The 15,476-nt window shown below is 40.1% G+C and overlaps 1 protein-coding gene across 2 annotated transcripts in view; it reads right to left on the reverse strand.

Annotated features, from left to right (window-relative positions):
• The window catches only part of Vps45 (vacuolar protein sorting 45 homolog), a 56,048-nt gene that overhangs the window by 30,373 nt on the left and 10,199 nt on the right, over window positions 1-15,476 (reverse strand). For both annotated transcript variants that reach the window (XR_007835407.1, XM_051198749.1), the window contains exons 5-11: window positions 14,641-14,709; window positions 14,401-14,538; window positions 13,687-13,797; window positions 10,622-10,756; window positions 10,164-10,277; window positions 9,226-9,393; window positions 267-425 (exon numbers count right to left, since the gene is read on the reverse strand). Coding sequence is in view for 1 of the 2 variants with exons in the window: in XM_051198749.1 (XP_051054706.1) it covers window positions 267-425; window positions 9,226-9,393; window positions 10,164-10,277; window positions 10,622-10,756; window positions 13,687-13,797; window positions 14,401-14,538; window positions 14,641-14,709 (894 nt within the window). In the remaining variant the exon portion in view is untranslated. The remainder of the gene's footprint in view (window positions 1-266; window positions 426-9,225; window positions 9,394-10,163; window positions 10,278-10,621; window positions 10,757-13,686; window positions 13,798-14,400; window positions 14,539-14,640; window positions 14,710-15,476) is intronic.

Here is a 15,476-nt window from a genome sequence, read left to right on the forward strand (position 1 = left end):
TCTGTAAGGGAGCCCAATAAACTGATCGGTTCCCTGGAGAAACTTTGGCAACTATGTCTTGGCATGTTGTTGGGGCCTTAGGAAGAAGGGTAGACATTGCTTAAATCTCCCCCTGGGAAGGAATCTTAGCAACACAGTACATGCTAGTAATTCTAGCATCTGGGAGGCAGGTAGGGGGATCTTAAGTGTAAGGTTCCCCCAGGGATACATAGTGAGGCCCTTGCTCAATTAAAGTAAAGCACACAGAGGCACAGACACCAGGTTACCTTTCGGTACTTCTCGGAAACACCTTTACTCCTGAGGTCCACTATGAGTCCTGGCAGGCTGTTGCTGCTGTGTCGCTCATAATGTAGAGCATACAGCATCACCAGACGAGCTGCATCCAATTCTGTGACTTTGGGGTTCTGCAGGAGTCTCTTCACATTCTGAAGAAAGACAGAGCCAATGCTAACCCTGCCACTTGAGTGACCTCTGTGTAATGCCCAGGACCTCAAGCTTATTGAGTGGTTGACACACATCTCAGCTGACATGCAGGTCATTCTGTTTCAGCTACAGACAGCAAATGCTTCTTGTTTAATGGAAGAATTAGATAGGAATACTAGTTCAGCAACTGTTCCTCTTGCCTTCCCTGATAGCCTGAGTCATCTCCATGGTGATGTAAGGAGCGCAGCCTACTTCCACTTCAGTCGACACAGTGCACAACAGAAACAACCATTTTCTGGTCAAAGGCTGCTTTCTTTTAGTGATGCTCACCCCACTGTATACAAATAGACAAAAGTTGGTAGACTTACACAGGGCTGGGCTTAATTTTCAAGAAACACCAGAAGTAACAACATGTCTCGAGATGCTTAAAAGAAATGTGTGTATAATAGCATGTAATCTCTAAAATGGAGAATGGTAAATCCTAAGAGGCAGGAGCTGGAAGCAAAGGGACAGAATAAGTCATGTTTGGACTTTCTCATCCTTACATAAGGGCCAACCTACATGACACATATTTATATTTATTATACAGTAAAGCACATAATTTAAGCCAAAAATACATTTTAAGCCCCCAGAGGGCACAATGCCAGGCGTTGTTGGGAAACACTGATGTGTTTGAGCCAATTTCTGTACTCAGTGAGTTTACAGACTCGTTGAGGGATGAAACAAATGTAAGTCACTCTGCCACAAAGCATGTTGTTTCAAAGTACTTCAGCTTCGTGAGACCGGAAAATGTGGACATTTATCAGCTAACACAGAAGACATATTGGCTCATATGTCAACTTTTCATCATGGACCTGGTTCCTTATGATAAAAGAGGACACGGTGCCAATACGTCAATAAAAGAAGAGACAGAAATCCTAGGGCTTCCTGCAAGAAGTATACAGCTCTTTGACTTTAGGAGCTGCCACACTTCCCACCATGTTAAGGGTCTGGGGAAAGGGCAAAGGCTTCAAAGATATTTCACTGTAACCAAATAAAAGCAAAACAAAAATACAAAACCCCAAATAACTAATGGACAGTCTTAGGTGGAATCTTCACTTTTGACAAAATTAATCTCTATAAAAGGCAAACGTTTTTTAGAACGTTAGAGCCTAAAGGAAACATTGTATAGATGCTGGTGAGCTAACTGTGGTGGTATTACTTTATTTAGTATTTTGGCTTTTTATGACAGGGTCTCACTCTGTCACACAGGTTGGCCTGGCACTTACTATGTGGACTTGTGGGGTTTCTCATGTGTATGCCTTCAAGTGCTGGTATTCTAGGTGAGCTACCACATTTGAATAGGGCTGTTGTTATTATTAGTGTTACAAAGTTAGATAGGTTTCTAGCTTTTTGTTTGTTCGTTTGTTTGTTTTGGTTTTTTTTGAGACAGAGTTTCTCTGTGTAGCTTTGTAGCCTGTCCTGGAACTTGCTCTGTAGACCAGGCTGGCCTTGAACTAACAAGAGATCCATCTGCCTCTGCTTCCTGAGTGCTGGGATTAAAGGTGTGTGCCACCACCACCAGGCATCTAGTTCTTTTTTTTTTTTTTTTTTAATTTTTTAAGTTAGACTTTAAAGGGTCAACTTATAATCCTTCCCTCATAACTTTTATCTATATTTAGTAGGTGGTTTTGTAGAATATAAGCTTTTCAGGAGCAATGTGTAGTGCTATAAAAGCATTTCACCTCCATCATCAAAGCCAGAAGTTGAGAAATCACTGTAAGTGGGGAGGGAGTTGCCCTTGGCTGCTGAGGAGGAGGGAAACTGCAGTAAAGCAGGCAGCTTGTGGGAAGAACACAGTAGTGAGAATGAGGCTGAGCGCAGAGCCACCATAAGTAGGGACATGAAAATCAGAGGAAGAAATGTGACAGAGTAGCAAGACCCCTAAAAGGCACCTGATTCTGGGATGACAACAATTACCAATTCACAGTACTTTATAGCTCAGCATGCTTTGAAGACCTTAGTATATCCTGAAGAAAGCCTGAGCCCCGAGAATACGCTCTCTCCAGTACCTCTGAGCAGCCATGTCCAATGTGCAAGAACTCCTCTATATACAGGCGCAGGGCCTAGGATTATACAGGGATGACCTCAACTATAAGGTTCTTTGAGAGGCATCCCTGATGCTGTTTTTCTGGGTTAATGTTTATCATTACCTTTAAGGGATCAAAAGGGAGAAAAATCTCACTTAGACACCACGTTCATAAGAATTTCCTTATTTTCTTTTGTGGTAACTTTTCCACAGAATGTTCACAGAATACACCCACTGAGAATATCTGTTAAAACATTTCACTATTTCTTATCATAATGTAAGGACATTTTAGAGCAAAATTTATCAGATATGTGCATATATGTGACCCCCCTTCCCCCACACACTTCTCAACCAACCTGGCCAATTAAAACATTGTGAAATCTCATCTGTGTTGCTGCTGTCATTCCTCCAAGGCAAAGAACTTGATTTCCCACCCTTCAAGCCATCCCCTTTCACTCATAATCTGTCCAATTTCAGGCTAAGCCAACATTGTACTCTTAAGCAAATACACATGGACATTAATATGGAAACAGTCAGACTATTTGCAGTGATGGGTTTGTGCCCTTTCTGTTCGCTTCCTTTCTGATTATCTTCCCTGTGTTCAGAGTCTTGTCACTCATTATATTCCTTAAGATTCCCCACTAGCATTAGACTTCCTGGCTGGACTCTGTAGTCCCTTCAGGAACTTAGCTTAGACCCTCCTCACACTGTTTCCCAGGTCTGTGACTACTTTGACCTGTTTGGCCCATATTTTGTTAGACAAAGCTATTCTCTTATGGAAAAAAAAAAAAAAGTGAAGGTACAAGCTGAGTTCTTGTTTCTCTTTCAGGTATGCAGTCCTTGGAAAAGTAGGGCATTTTTGTTTGCTTGATCCCACGTTACACTTTGACTTCGTTTTGAACTACTGCCCTTGAGGTTACTTGGCTTGTCCACTTGACTAATAGGGCATAAATAACATGGATATTCCAGAATACTAACCAGGGAAGAGAAGACAGAGTTAGAGGGTGTCTGTACATGGTGTATTTATTTGTTGGATGTTTGATGATTCTTTTCTCACTCATAAGTCTCACCACTATACAGAGATAAAAAAGGATACTACTATATAACAATAAATAGTTGAGCTGGTAAAAGCAAAATGAAAGAAAACAAAAACTCTTGTACTCTGGTCCTCCATAGGCATAATCCAGAAACAGGTAAAGCAAAGCACACTGTCTTTGGTGGTCAAGTTTCAAAAGGAGCTATTTCAAACCCCAAGGAGAAAAACAGCTCTTTTCTGATGTCTAGAGAATCTTCTATTATTTAAGGTTGCCTATCACTCTACTTCATTTTTCTTCTATCAGAACTATAATTAAGCATCATTGCAGCACACTTTTTATGACATAAAAACATCTATCTAAATTATTGTACAAATTACAGATGAACTCAGTGGCTAATGAGACCCTCCTTTTTCCTGGTTTTAGTTCAGCCTTTAGAACTCCCCTGTTGCTGTACAGTCAGCAAATAACAATTAACCAACAGATGAGGACAGCAAAATAGAATTAGTAGAGTAGAGGCATGGACTCAGCAAGCTGCTGCAACAAAAATGACTCTTCCCCTAGCAGTCCAAGATAAAGTGCTGGAGTGCTGGAGGTTAGAAAGAGTCCTGAGAAAACAGTAGGAGGTACAAGACCTGATGTCACTAATGGGTAAAATATCTAAATCAGTGTTCAGGTTCCTGGCTTTGAGACAGGGTTCTCATGCAGCTCAGGCTGGTCTCAAACCTATTTTGAAGCTGAAGGTGATCTTCACCTCCTGATCTTCCTGCCTCTACCCCTCAAGTGCTTGGATTACAGGCATGTGGCCATCACACATGGCTGTATAACTGCATGTGCCATCACGCATGGCTGCATAACTGCATGTGATGGCCCTATCTTGTAATCCAGCACTTTGGAGTCTGAAAAAGGAGGATTGATACAACTTAAAAGCCAATCTGGGCTACTGAGTGAGACCTTGCCTCAAAACAAAATCCAACATGGGCCAATGAGATGGCTTAGCAGATAAAGGTGATTGCTGTCAAGCCTGATGACCTGAGTTCAATCCCTAGGACCCATATGGTGGAAGGAAAACAAATTCCTGATGATCTCCACATTTGTATCATGACATGTGCACACACACACACACACACACACACACACACACACACTAAATAAATGTGAAAAATAAAAACAAACAAAAGAAAAATAGACTGTGCTATTATTGCACATAGTGGTGACAGTCGTCACATATAATAAATACTAATATTTTCTCACATTTCATAGACAAAAGGACTGGGGTTTAGAGCAGTTAACAATCATTTCCAAACTCATCAAGGGCTCAAGTCTCTGCTGCTATCCCACGTGGCTTCAAACAGGACTTCGTCTCTTCATTTCTCTATATGTCATTAACAGTTTGATCAGAGATTTTCACCCAAGGTCAGGGGACAGGGTGTAAAACAGACCAGCCCTTTCTTCCAAATAAAGAGCTATGCTATGACAATATAGTTGCAGGCTGGAACTGCTTTCTTCCTGAAGATATTTCTCTGCAGGACATGAAAATCTTCACCTCCTATTCAAACCACTTTCTGAGGATATGCATGAGCTTCAGAGGTAGCACACCACACTTTGTTTCTAATGAAGTTCTTCCTAAATCAAGTTCCTGTTAGGTTTTTATCTAACTGGTTAGAAATGGCAAAAGTTTATAGATTAATTTTTACATGGGATATATGAGGATTTTACTCACACAATACACTTATTATTCAATAAAGCAAACCCTGCCTCTATTCAGAAACCTCAGTGCACTGCTTCATGACATTATTATCTAAGGTCAAGCCATTTGGGGTTGGGCCCCTGGCATCCATTCACTATCAAACAAAAGTTCCCTTTATGCACTATTTAAGCACTATTTAAATCATGTTGCAAAGAAATCCTCTATGGTCAGGGGAACCCAACTACTGTTGTCTGTACAACTCTAACACCCCACAAGGAACCTTAAAAAATATAAGTTCCAAACAGTGATCAGATCACAAATAGAGTTCTTTCCTGTTTGTTTTTGAGTCAAGGTCTCATCCTCAGCCCAGGCTGGCCTCAAATTCATGCAGTCCTTCTACCTCACACTCCTGAGTGCCGAGATGACAGACATGAGCAGTACCTAGGCTAGAGTTCATATCTTCTAAAGTATATATTATCTTTTTCTTTTAAAAAGTACAAAACTAAGCTGGGTGGTGGTGGCAAATGTCTGTAATCCCAGTACTTGGGAGGCAGAGGCAGGTGATCTCTGTGAGTTTGAGGTTAGCCTGGCCTACAAAGCAAATTCCAGGACAGCCAGGGATGTTACACAGAGAAACCCTATCTCAAACAAACAAACAAACAAACAAACAAACAAGAGCACAAAACTAAAACTTCATGCACAGGATTGCAATAACTCTAGCTCGTTTTCATATGATAGAGGGATGTAAATAAAAACACTGAACATTGACTAGTGATTAATTTTCAGTCTATTTTTATGAAGGAAAGTATCAGCTACTAAAGAAACATAATAAATTTAAATTTAGTTAAGGACAGAGTTTTATTTATCTTACATCTTTGCAAAGGAGAGCACACAGTGATTCAGATTGAGCCCCAAGGGTTCATGCAAAGACTCATAACTGGTCAGAGTGTTAAGAGTTAAGTGTCTACTGAGTGCTGGCCTACAGAAGGCCTCTCTATCACCTCCTCCAAGGTTCAGAGGGTGCTGTGAAGAAGGGGTGGACAGAGTGTAAGAGCTGGGGGCTGGCAAGGTAAAGGTGCTTGCTGTCTAAGCCTGGTGACTGGAGTTTGGTACCTAGGAACCACAAAAGAAGTAGGAAAGTACCAACCCCACCAAGTCGTCCTCTGATGTGCCCATGCATGTGGTGGCACACACACACACACACACACACACACACACACACACGTTAAAAAACAGAGAGAAAATGGAAGGGCTGTAGGACAGGGAGGAGGGTCACACACAGTGAGGCCTTTCTCACACTCACAGCTGCACCCACTTTCACAAGACCTACACTGGATGGAGCCCTCCAGTACGCCATCATGGATAGAAGGGCTCATGAGGGTTATCATTCCTCAAGGAGTTATTGGTAGTTAACAGTTGGGGGTAGGGAGTCATTTTTTCCAGTTGTGTAGCTATTACTAAGTTGCCCAAGCTCTAGTAAAGAACTCACCAGCCATGCTCGTGCAAGAAAACTAATTAAATTTAATGGCTCAAAAAAGAAAAGAAAAGAAAAGAAAAAAAAAAGAGAGAGAGAAAGTAGCTGATGACATGTTGGGAAGAAGAAAGGGTTCAGTGAAGGTAGGAGGAGGATGACAGGGTAAGGAGGGAACCAAAATAAATTATATACATATATGAACTTGTCAAAGATAAACACATCTTTAAGAAAATAAAATCAAAATATATAAGACTGAAGGTTCTTATCTGAAACAGTCTCAATACATGGTTAAATGAGGAAATAAAATGAAGGCTCTGTAGACTATGGTACCACTTGAACTAAAAAAAGACATAAACCAGCATATGGGAGGCAGAAGCAAGTGCATTTCTGTGAATTCAAGACTAGTTCCAGGCCAGCTATGGCTACATAGTGAGACCCTGTCTCAAACCTAATGCGCACACATGGCCTAGGAAAAACTGTAAGGGTATATGAAACTGTTAGCAGAATCGGGTTTTACTATACACCTCTTCCAACCTATATTTACAATATGCTTAAGAATGAAGACACGATGTCAGTATCAAGAACCAAGTTCTTTGTGAAGATTGACAGACCACGGACAATATATAAGTGATGAAGAAGATATCACAGAACTATAAAGAAAATGGCATCTTTATGATTTTTAAAGTGTTTTCAGAAAATCTTGATAAACATTTAAAACTCAAAAGCAAGACCTATGGATGCTGGTAAAGACTGGTGGATTAGAGCACCCATATGCTTTTGTCTGGTTGACTTTCATTTAAGACCCACAGCAGATCTCTGCCTATCTCAGCAAGCAGAATCTTACACACTTCCAAAGTCGGTTCCTGCTTATCAACTCAATCTTACCTCCTATTTCTCTTCCACACCCACTCTCAACAGGCCAAACTGTTTATTATTTCCTGCATACGGAAGTGCCTTTGCTTTGTTGTTATTCCTGATTGAACTCCTCCTCCTCTCAATTCTAGTCATTCCTCGCAGTCCACCTCAACATTTCCTTCTCTAGAAAAGCTTCCTAATAAAATAGCCTCGTCTATCTATGGTCAGAATCACAGTTTTGATGTAAGTAATATCCTAGAATATTATGTAATTTTTTTCTTGTGTTTTAGTTCTGTCTACTCAATCATACTATACATTTCTTAAGATTAGGGTCTGATTTTATAGTTTTTCTTTTAAAATCCTCTAGTGATTCCTATCATTTTAAAATTGACATGCAATCTCCTTTCTGTACCACAAGCTAGTCCTTTTCTGTCTCTGTCTCTCTCTCTCTCTCTCGTGTGTGTGTGTGTGTGTGTGTGTGTGAGAGAGAGAGAGAGAGAGAGAGAGAGAGAGAGAGAGAGAGAGATAAGGGATTTTGAACCCAAGCCCTTAAGCATGCTAGGCAAGCTCTCTACCACTGAGCTACAGCCCCTGCCCTTCAAGCTATCTTTCTAGTTTACCTAAACCACTCTTCAGCTTGTACTCCATGATCTTCACAGTACTGGTGCCCATGTCTTCACAGCTCCACGCCCATTTCTCCCTGAGAGTGCTGCTCCTTTCCTCTGCTTGGTGTATGTATTCCAACTTATCTATCTGTCCTGAACTAGTTTTCACATCCTCTTCATCAAGAATCTGAAAGATCATCATTGAGGAAAACAGTTGTTCTTCCTCTGTATTTCCACGTGCTTTTGTGAAGGTCTTGGCTATAAATTTACTACATACGATTACAGTTCCTTATCATTTTTATGTGTATGTATGTACTTGTTAGTGTGAGTACGTACACCTGTGTTTGGGTGTACGTGCACATAGATGCACCTGCATGGATAAGCCTGAGGTTGATGCTGGTGCCTTTCTAGATAGTTCTCCACAGGGCCTTTCATTGAACCTGAGGCTCACCAACTGGCTAGACTCGGTGGCATTACATCCCCATGACCTGTCTACCTCTGTTTCCTAGTGTAGGGATTATAGGTATATACCACCACACTGGCTTTTTATGTGTGTGTTGTGATGTGAACTCAGGTCCTCATGCTTGAGCATTAAGCACTTTGCCTGAGCCATCTCTGTAGCCACGATTCTTTAAAATTGCTTTCTTCTTCTTATAGTGTGAACACACTGAGAAGAATGGTATCTTATTTATCTTCATTCCTCTATACCCTCATCACAGCATTTATATGTAGTATGTTACCATGTTTGTGAAATGAAAAGCAATCTTTAGTAACTAATCCCCTTTTAGTGGTACTGGGAATTGGACATAATTTTAAATTTTAAAAATTTATTTTGAGGCAGGGTCTTACTAAGTTGCATATTCAGGCCTTAAACTTGTGATCCCCCTGCCTTAGCTCCTAAGTGTTGGGATTTATAGTTGGAGGCTACTACACCTGGCTTATACCCATCTTAAATGTGTTCATAACTCTGTGATAAACCAAGTTCCATGTTGGTAAAGAAGGGTTACTCGCCTTTGCCGTTTTCTCTGCCCAGCACAGTGTTCACACACAGTAGGTGCTCACCCAGTTAGACTGACCTGGAGAGCACTAGAATGATCATTCTGACAGGCCAGTTCTTGCTCAACCTCTGAAACCTCCAGCAGATTCCGCTCGCTGACCAACCGAGACAGCTCTCCGACCACTGTCACATGCTTTGATACAGTCCCAGACATCTTCTTGAACTGTGGATAATTCTCAACAAAGGCCTGTCATGGAAAAAGCATGAATGGGGTATGCTGTTACATTCTAAATAAGAATAGGCATTTGTAAAGAAAGATTATAAAACGCTGGGGTTACTCTCCTGCCCAAGGTAAGGTACCCATGATTCTCAACCACATGGCATTTTTATTCTTAAGAAGAGAAAAGCTGGCACATATCCTTAGGGTCTTTATAGAGTCCAAACATAACTGAGAATGGAAAGAAATACATGACTTATGATAGATGTGTCATCATGCTTTGTACTAAAGAGAAACTTTGTAGAAAATGTCTCAGACTAAACAAGCTGACTTGTTGGATGTGCTGAGCAATGCCTGTAACTGTAGCACTTGGGAGGCTGAGGCATAAATAATGCCATGAGTTCCAGCCAGGTCCATATAGCTACAGTGTGGCGTGTAGTAATAAATGCATTTCAAAAACAAAATAGAACAACACACACAAGAAGCCGGGCATGATAACTCATATCTAGAATTCCAACACTTGGAAGGTGAAGGCAGGATCTCCCAAGCTTGGGGCTAGTCTGAGCTACACAGTAATGACCAGTCTCAAATATTACAATTCATCCTTAAAAAAAAACTCATAAAAAAGCAAAGAATCTTAATAGAAATTAGACCTGTAATATTCCAAAAATGTTGCCTACATAAATAGTCCTAAAGACGTGTATGTAAGTCTCATGTGTGTGTGTGTGTGTGTGTGTGTGTGTGTGTGTGTGTGTGTGTGTGTGTGTGTGAGAGAGAGAGAGAGAGAGAGAGAGATTTACCTTCATGTCTGCTATGGATTCGAGCTTTTGCTGTTCTTTTGGCTTCTTCTTCTGGAAGTCTTCCATGAGATTCTTTATATTGCTACCAATCTCTGCAAAGTTCAGGTACATGTTCTGTGAAAGAGGAAGTCAGAAGTTCTAAACTAGCCTGGTTTTCAGATGTCATAAAAGAAGTGAGAAAGAATTTGAACAGAGACTTGAAAGACAAATTCCATTTTAATTACTAAGTCTGGACATTAGCCAGGACTCTAGAGATGAATACCATTATTATTCTCATAAAGAGCTAGCAGAGGGGAGTAACTATGTGGGCACTATAAAAAAACCCTGCCAAGGCCAGCTCCCAAGTCTTAGGCAGCCTGACATGCAGCCTCACCACAAGAAACCCTTATGTGCCCCCATTCCAACAAGCCAGTACTGACAGCTTACATAAAAACAAATTAAAAATCACGGCCACCTACATTAGCATAGAACTCATCATTTTCAGCAGACAGGACCACCTCTCTTAAGTCTTTGCTGATTCCTGGCACTCTGGAAAGATCAATCCGGTTGTTGTTTATGCCCAGTAGTTCATGGACCATGGCCTGATATGTCCACTAAAGGAATATGACAAAACATGGAAAGATCAAGTGTTTAGGAAAACAAAGAGCGATAATATTTTTAATAACTAGCCTGTTTCACTCCAAGTTTCTCTATTTAGGTCATTATTAATACTTTGTTCTCTAGTAAGTGTTAAGATTGCTTAAACACTCAAAAAAAGTCAAAATACTTTTATATTTCACACTTTAGAGAAAATGCAACAAAATTAATAATCTTGATAGAAAGAAAACAATTATAGCTATCATTAGCTTTTTGATTGTGAAGTGAGAGTATATTTTTGTCTTCACAGATAGGGCTATATTGGTACTGCAGTTACAAGCAGTACCACTTCCTGCACGCTTCTGTGGTTTTCTACTGCCTGAGAAGTGTGTTCTTGCAGATCTGAGTGGTGCTATATTTATCCCGGGAACACTAATATTATCAGGAAAAAAACTTGTGGGTTAATCAAAACACTGGCATAATCAGACACTTGCCTCAGAATCCATTTTATCTTATGTTTGTAACTGAGTGTAATTGTGAAGAAGGATTATTTCCAGCCTTTAAAAATGAAAATTTGTTTGATTAAAAACCAGAAAGGCAAAATGCCACAAATTTGCCATCTTACCACTATGGAGAGTAGATTTTTACAAAGCTAAGTATGTTTTAACAAGTTACTATTAAATCTAGAATCAAATGCTAGATATGTACATACAACAAACTAAATTTTATTAAGAAGCAATTTAAGAAGGCTGGAGAGATAGCTCAGTGATTAAGAGCACTGGCTTTTCCAAGGGCCCAGGTTCAATTACTAGCACCCACACGGCAGCTCAGAATTGTCTGTAACTCCACTGCCAGGGATCCAATGCCCTTTTCTGGCCTCCATGGGCACTGGGCACATTATGTTGCACAGACATACATTCAGACAAAGCACATACATAGTTTTTTTAAAGAAAGAATTTAAGATGCAATAAAGGAAAATACTTTAGAATTTGTTTATTTGTGTGTGTGTGTGTGTATGTGTTTCATGTGTGTGGATGCCCTTGGAAGCCAAAGGAGGGTATTAGATGCTATGGGTCTGGAGTTACAGTAAGTTGTGAGCTGCCCACCATGGATGCTGGGAATTGAACTTGGGTCCTCTGGAAGAGCAACTCTGAGCCATCTCTCTATCCCAAAAGAAGGTGCTTTATTGCCTAAAAGATTTGTCAAAGAGCTGGTTTTACCACAGTGCTTACTCTACATGTAAAATCTGTTTTCTTCTCTCTTCTTGAGACATAGGATTTTTGAGAGCAAGAGACTCTATCTTTTAACCCTTACATATAACAAAAGAAGTTCTAAGTGGAATTTATTTTTTTCTTTGGAATGTAGAATTATAGATAATTACTTTTTTATTTTAAAAAGATTTAATTTTTATTTTTTAATTATATAACTTTGAGTGTGGACTTATGCATGAGTACAATGCCTGCAAAGGCCAGGCAGGGCATTGGATTCCTTTGAAATGGGAGTTAAAGGTGCAGGCTGGGAAGAGAACTCAAGTCTTCTGCAAGAGCAGTATGTGCTCTTAGCTACTGAGTCATATTGCGGTAAATAAGGATCAGGATAAACAAATAGGCCGAATAGATGTTTATTCAGGGAGAAATAACTTACAACCTAGACAGATGAACACCAGGAAATTCAACCCGATCCTCTCCTGTCCGAGTCACACCAGCAAGAGAGAGCGCCTTCCTGGGCCCCCTCCGACCTCCTTCCTCAGGTCACCTCCGCCCATCGCTCCACCCCCCAATGGGCGTGGTCAGTGCTACAGAAGGACTACCTCACTACAATTCCCCTTTTAGTCTAAAGAAAAGATTTAGGCTTAATACAAAACTATATACAAAACAGTGAATAACAAGTGTGCTCTAAGAAAAGGAAAATCGAGAACAAAATGACCTACATATCTAGTCCTAGGGTGAGGGCATAATGGAGTTTACAATAGAGTTGTCCTAAGCTGGAAAACGTAAGTCTAGCACCTAATATAGAGCATAACTACATACAAGGAACTGCTTAACTTGCAGAAGAATAAACACGAGGGGACACAGGCTGCCTTAGGAGTGTATTACCTAAGACAGTGTCCAAACAACCAAAGGTGCAACTTAGCAACAGCAGCATGAGACTAAGACAATTCTACACAGCTTGAGGGAGAAAGTCAACAGTGCCTGGCTGAAGCAGTCTTTGAGAAGCTGTTCTCTGGCTTCCAAGAGCTTTCAAGGGAGAAATGTTTTGACAGGTAAAGCAGCGAAGAAAAGTTATCCCAGATGTCCCAGAGCTTAGATAGCAGTCACACTGAAAGCACAATGGCACGGGATCATGTAACTTTAGTTAAAAAAACAAAAAAAAAAAAAAAAAAAAAAAAAAAAACTATATATCTCCATACTCTCTGTGGCAGAGAGCTGTAGGCTTTAGGTGAAGTTTGGACCACATCCTGAAGGTGCTTGGGTGCCAAAATTGGAGTGTTTCACCCAGTAGGTAAATGGGAAACAACAAAGATTTTCAGGTCGGGAATTGTAATATAAGTTGAGAGCTGTCATTTGACAACCTTGGTTTTATAGAATATGGATTGAAGAGAAATCAAAAGAAGGACTTGAATAGATGCTTGTTTCACTGTTACTGAAAGATGGGATCACACCAACGAACAAGCAGTAAGGTTGGAAAGACACAGGAGACATTAGCGTTTAGACATTGCCCTGAGGAGAGTGGGACAGCAGATAGGATAGGATAGAGAGGAGAGAGGCAGACACCAGCATGAATGACTGGGGCTGGAAAAACAGGGCACCACACACCAGAAAAAATAAGGCAAAACCCAAGAACACTGAAGCAAGGAGGTGAATAGAATGGATGCTATTTCCATATTTGCATTTTAATAAGCGCCACTCAAAATCATCCTCCTTTATGCTAACAAAGGACTCTGCACCTGGTTGAGCAGTGGGGTGATGGCGTCATCACAGCGGTCTAGAATGAGAAGCAGTGGAGGAACCTCTGTCCGCCGGAATTCAAAGAGTTCATATTCTTTACTTATCACTTGCTGAGGATAAAAAGAAAAATGGTTTGGTTAACTGTTAGCGGTAAGTAGAGATGACAAAATAGGAAATGGATAAAAACACAGGTAGCAGTTTTTCCACCCTCACAGGCCTCAAAGTCTTCACAAAGTTTTGTAGCACACTGTTATAAATTCAGGACTTGAAGCCTACTTCACAAGTGGCTTACTTGGGCTCCTAGAGTTAAATAGCTTTGACTATTTCTTAGGCTCAATCTAAGGGTCTTAGTGCTAATTTGTTCCTTATTTTTTTTTAACTGTTTTAAGTTGTATAGTCATACTTTTTTGCCAATAAAACTACAAAGAAGATAATCTTTGTTCCCTGTCTTTCTGTCTGCCTTTCTTTCTGTCTTTCTTTCTCTCTCTCTCTCTCTCTCTCTCTCTCTCTCTCTCTCTCTCTCTCTCTCTTTCTTTCTGAGACAGGGACTTACCTGGCATGAAACTTGATATGAAGACCAGGCTGACCTTGAACTCACAGAGATCTGCCTGCCAAGGCATGCACCGACACATCTAGCATTTCAGATATTCTTAACTATTACAGGGTAATGGCTAGCCTTGAGGTTTTAGATCTAGGAACAGGGAATATGACACCTTAACACATTCTCCAAGTCTTCTTGCAGCCTCTGATGACAGCTGATATCGAATCATGGGGCACTTCTTCAGAGATAAAAGGAGAGCTGTCAGTCCTTCAGTTGTTCTGGATAGCTGGGCTGGGTCCCAATTTCGGCCCTTTTTGTTAAAAACATATTAAAAGAAAATTTCTTAATTTTCTCTAACTCCAGCTACTTGAATTAATTTCCACTTAATTTTGAAAATCCTTGTCATCCATACCTGACAGCAACCCAAAATATTGAGGGAAAACAGATGTGGATTCACAGCAATGTAATCACCATAAAATTCCTGCAAATAAAAAGTATCAAAATCAGTTAATCCATGGACTCCAGGTGTGCTGAATGATATGGATTCTAGCTGTACCAGGTACTGTAATCAAATGGGAACATACAGGTTGAAGAAGTACAAGATGTTCAAATAACTGAGTAGCAACGGTCAGTATGGGGGACTGAACTATAAATACTAGAAATGGTAAATCTTCTTTTAAAAAGTTGAAGTATATGCACCAATGTAAATTTTCAATTAGTAAAATAAATAAAACATTGTGTAGGATACACTATGTTATATACCCAGTGTATTCTTGTGTGGGAGGATATGATTTAAAATAGGTCATTCTTTTTATATGTTCTACCACTTAGAATATCTTTTTGAAAAATTTAAAACTAGTTTATTTGTTGCCTGTGAAGACAGTACTTTCCATGTAGGTGATAAGTATATTTAAATATATATGGTAGATGTATTTTAGAACACTGAACTATTAAAGAAGAAAAAAATTTTCACATGCTAATGTTATATATTATATAGCACACGAAATAAATGCTTAGGTGTTTCCAAGTGACAGCCTAGTTACAGTATGAGTCTCTCAAACAGAATACTAAGAAATTTCATGCACAGCCTTTGATTCCTATTCTCTCCCAGTCAGGCATGGTCTTATTGATGAAGGTTTTAGAAGTAAGGTTCATAAACTAACAAAGAGCTCACTTGACTGTGTCCCCAACTATGAAAATGTCCCACCAATTCATCAGCCCACTTTGCTCCTTCCTACTGATCCCATT

Source organism: Phodopus roborovskii, unplaced genomic scaffold, assembly GCF_943737965.1.
Source record: "Phodopus roborovskii unplaced genomic scaffold, PHOROB, whole genome shotgun sequence".
Lineage (NCBI taxonomy): Eukaryota > Metazoa > Chordata > Mammalia > Rodentia > Cricetidae > Phodopus > Phodopus roborovskii.